Source organism: Acyrthosiphon pisum, chromosome X (genome assembly GCF_005508785.2).
Source record: "Acyrthosiphon pisum isolate AL4f chromosome X, pea_aphid_22Mar2018_4r6ur, whole genome shotgun sequence".
Classification (NCBI taxonomy): domain Eukaryota; kingdom Metazoa; phylum Arthropoda; class Insecta; order Hemiptera; family Aphididae; genus Acyrthosiphon; species Acyrthosiphon pisum.
The window spans coordinates 6,399,653-6,404,208 of record NC_042493.1 but is presented as its reverse complement, the minus strand read 5'-3'; the positions used below and the strand labels follow the sequence as shown (position 1 = coordinate 6,404,208).

The 4,556-nt window shown below is 32.8% G+C and overlaps 2 protein-coding genes across 2 annotated transcripts in view; one reads left to right on the top strand and one right to left on the bottom strand.

The window, feature by feature from the left end:
* Nucleotides 1–546: 546 nt before the first annotated feature.
* On the bottom strand, nucleotides 547–1,002 carry LOC103308374. Its single transcript, XM_008181626.1, has one exon. It carries the CDS (start codon nucleotides 1,000–1,002, stop codon nucleotides 547–549), a length of 456 nt encoding a protein of 151 aa, XP_008179848.1.
* A 1,987-nt stretch (nucleotides 1,003–2,989) lies between these two features.
* The window catches only part of LOC103308375 (piggyBac transposable element-derived protein 3-like), a 4,153-nt gene continuing 2,586 nt past the window's right edge, over nucleotides 2,990–4,556 (top strand). Inside the window, exons 1-3 of the mRNA XM_029492826.1 lie at nucleotides 2,990–3,089; nucleotides 3,154–3,265; nucleotides 3,389–4,505. Of these exons, the coding sequence (XP_029348686.1) occupies nucleotides 2,990–3,089; nucleotides 3,154–3,265; nucleotides 3,389–4,505 (1,329 nt within the window). The remainder of the gene's footprint in view (nucleotides 3,090–3,153; nucleotides 3,266–3,388; nucleotides 4,506–4,556) is intronic.

Genomic DNA, 4,556 nt, shown 5'->3' with positions numbered 1-4,556 from the left:
TTATATGCCGTGGTACTTCAAATGTGTTTAAGAATTTGAAGGATGTTCAATGATTTTTCCAAGCGTTAAATAAATGTTGGGGAATGTGGTCATCCCACTCTAAGCGCTCTTGCCACAATTGTTGAATTATCAATTTAGCAACAACTACTAGGGGGGCCAACCAACCACAAGGATCAAAGTTTCTTGCAATTTCAGATAATAGTTCCCTTTTGGTTAGATGGGAGATAATTTTCATTGGTTCCGCCTTAAATGTGAATGTGTCATTCGTTGTGTTCCAATTAATGCCCAATATTTTTATTGGGGAATCTTGTGGAATCTATATCTTCCTTGAATGAAATCTCTTTAATTTGTTGTTCAGAGGGTATGTGTTGTAAGGCTTCACGGTGGTCGCTTGCCAATTTGCGTAGCTCAAAAACCTCCCTGATTTAATAATGCTGTAAGTTCTTGAATTTTATGTAATACTTGACTTAGATTATCACCACCAGCCATGACTTCATTAATATAAAAGTCATTTATTAAGATCTTCGGTCCTATTGGGTAGTTGTCTTACTCATCCGGTGCTAATTGTTTAAAGACACGTAAGGCATAATATGGTGAGGTGAACAATCCATATGTCACTGTTGAAAGTCTGTAACTCTGTATGGGTTTCGATGAATCATCTCTCCATACGATACCTTGAAACTGCTGATCTTCCCCGTAAACTTGTATTTGCCGGAACATTTGACGTATATCTGCGGTAAACACAAGGGCTAGAAATCTGAAATGTGTAATGACATCAACAATGTTCTTTTGCAATTTATGACCACGATATAATTGATCGTTAAGCGAACACCAATCATCCATCTTACTTGATGCATCGAAAACAACTCTTAGTTTTGTAGAAAAACTATCCAACCGACACACATGATGATGTGGTAAATAAATCAAAGGTTGTTGCTCACCTAGTTGAACTAGTTTCATGTGGTTGGAATGTTCATACTCATACATAAAGTCCTTATACATAGTCCACAAAGTTGGTTGCCCTTTGAGAGCTCGTTCAATCCTTTTGATTGGGCCGGGAACGTACAAAAATAGTCCGTGGTGCCCGGTCACCAGACACTTCGTACGCACTCTGTACACACCGACCGACTTGTGTTATGATGTGTATTTATGTATAGCACTCGACAGAAAGTGGACAGGGTCGCCGAGCAAATCCTGTGAGTGCTAGAGTGTGGTGGGTGTGTAAATGTGTGTATATATGTGTGTGTATGTGTGTGCTATAATTAAAATAATAATAAGAATAACACGATTTCTGAGGGATTAATATTGCTGTATAATTGGTAGAAAAATAATATGGACAGCAACACAACAATATAAATATAAAATATAAGCAACACGGCACTCTTGTGCCGACAATATAAAAACAATGAATGATAATAATATATATGTAAAAACTCACAGATTGTCGGTGCTTGCTGGCCAGCCGCTACTACCTGTGCCTGTATAATTTGTAATAGGAACACAACAATAATAAGCAAATACGCCTTTACACGGATAATAATATAATAATATAAATGTGATTTTAATAATTACGATCGCACTCGTGACAGTATTATAACATAATAATATTTTAGTTCGACGATTTGCGACGCGGTATACATAAACAAAATAATAATAATAATAATGCAAACGGCTATTAAAGCCGGCGCTAACAATTTAATTTAATATTATAAAAAACAATTATGATATCCGGCTATTCGAGCCAGATCACGATATAAAACAATATAATTTGATATTTAAAACTTACAAGGCGATTCGCGCCTGCAACGCATAATAATAAAAATGACGATTTGCGCTGCTTTCGCGTTAACGGTAATTAACGGACTGCCGGCTTAGGCGGCTGTGGTAATTAAACATGGACCGGCTCGTCGTCGGCGGCCGTGCCGTTTTACGTAATAGATAACAATAATATAAATAATATACAATAATATAGTAGGTAAATATAATAATATGATAATTCAATAAGACAATAAAACTAACAAGCAATATGTCGTGTGTGTGCCGGTCGGTGACGGAGTGGTGGTACGAGGTAATATAATAACATAATATTATTTTATTCGTTGGCTTGGACATCCTCCCCCCATTGAACACCTGGGGTTTCAACCAACATAGAGTCCGCTTCGGTTGGTAATAGACATAACTTGACTGTCGGACGCTTCAATTCTGCCCCGGACCCGAGGCGCATTGTTACTACTCTTATGATCCCGTCCTTACCAGGATGCACGTTAACCCTACACTGCGTGATGTATCACTGATGATACATTCAGTAAATGCTTATAGAGCAGCTGTTTTATTGTTAATAGATTTGCGATTTTATACTCATCATCGATAAAACAAGTTTTCAGTGAGTTCTAATAGTGTTTTTATAATCTCCCTGGAAAGATAATAGTGAAAATAACGTGATTGAATTTGATAAGAAAAGTATCAAAAACCTATACTTCTTAGTCACGTTTAACATTGATATCGTGGGTTATGTTGGTTTTGAAAAATGTTATTTGATTAGAAATTTTCTACAGATTATTTTTATGTATCAAACCTACGTTATATAACAGTAAGTATCCTTATTTATCCATACTTTCAAGTGTATCACCCACGATACATAGCGCCTTTATGACTTTTGTATCATAATACAAATGAAAACCGTTAATGAGCAAATGTATCATGGGTGAACACAGATAATTATAATAAATTGTATTTTTATATTTTGTTTTGATAGAACCTTAAATTTATTCTGTGATAGAACCATATTGTAATATTCATTGATATGTTTATACCATATAAAAAAATAAACGAAAATAGTTATTACATTACTATAAAACTATATTAATAGTATTGATATTAAAAACATGTGCATGAAGTGGTTTTTACTAATATTTTTAACTTTTATTTAAAATATTGTAAAATATGTTACTTTATAGTCTAATTTAAGTATTATTTTTGAAGGTTTAAGATGGCAAAACATATTTTGAGTGACTCTCAAATAATTGATTTGATGAATTTTGATATTAGTGATGATGACTTGGATTGTTCAGATGTGGAATTTGACTTGAGTATGTATTTTATTTTGCTATATGATTTTATTTTAACTTTTAATTTATGAATAATTGTTTTTAGATGATGTTTTGAAACATATAGATGATGACACAACACCATTGGTTTTCCAAGATGAATATCAAGAGCTGCAGCAACATGTGAATCCACCAGATTTAGAAGTAGAAAATGAAAAGTTAGATATAAACAATTTACCTATTTTTATTGATGATGATTTGATACTTGATAATATTGATTATAATATAATACCTGAAGTGAATAATGATGATAATCTAATACACAATGTGAATAATGATAGAAGTTTTTTTATAAATAATCGTACTACTCAAAGCCAGAAAAAAAATACTCAAAAATATTTGAAATCCGAATTAACAAAACTAAAATGGAGAGAAGCCAATTTTTGTCCTGATTCCCAGTTTTTAAACTTTGAACCTGTTCCACTTCCTGTTGAAATATCTAAATTGAAAACACCAATTGACTTTTTTTCATATTTTTTTAACGACGACCTATATTCACATATAAAATCTGAATCAATTAAATATTCAGTTCAAAAAAATATTAACAAACCCATAACTTTTACTACAAATGAGTTAGAACAGTATATTGGAATAACAATATTTACATCTATTGTTCAAATTGCTAATGTTAGGAAGTATTGGAGCTCTAGAGTCGGATATCCTCCTATAAAGTGTACCATGGGGCAGAAACGTTTTGAACAAATAAAGAGCATTATTCATTTTAATGATAATGATACAGCTCTCCCAAGAAATCATGAGGACCACGATAGATGTCATAAGCTTAGACCTATATTTGATCATTTAAATAAACAGTTTTCTAGCATTCCTCTTGAAAGAGATTTAGCTATAGATGAGCAACTGTGTGCCACAAAAGCACGCAGCTATTTAAAGCAATATTTACCTTTAAAACCACATAAGTGGGGATATAAGTTTTTTGTTTTATGTAGTAGTAAAGGATATGCATACAACTTTGAATTATACACTGGTCAAGAAAATTTTGAGAAATTTAGACTTAACACTGAACCTGATTTGATGGCTAGTGCCAATGTTGTTGTTAGACTTAGTAGAATAATTCCGGAAAAAAAAAACCACAGACTCTACTTCGATAATTATTACACTACCATACCACTTGTACAATATATGGCAAAAAAAGGTATTTTAACACTCGGAACTGTTCGTAGAAACCGAATTCCCAATTGTAAGTTTCCATCTGAAAAAATAATGCTTAAAGAACCTAGGGGAACTTCATACGAATATTTAACTGTATTTAACAACGTTCCAATAACTTCAGTCATATGGAAAGATAATAAACTGGTGACACTTCTTTCATCTTATTGTGGCATATTACCTGAGATGTCAATCAATCGATTTGATAAAAAATCCAAAAGAAATATGGAAGTAAAGTGCCCTTCTATAATTAAAGAATACAACCGCCATATGGGAGGTGTT

Excerpts from the sequence above, each read along its gene's own strand:
- LOC103308374 (XM_008181626.1), bottom strand. The coding sequence starts at position 1,002 with ATGTATAAGGACTTTATGTATGAGTATGAACATTCCAACCACATGAAA.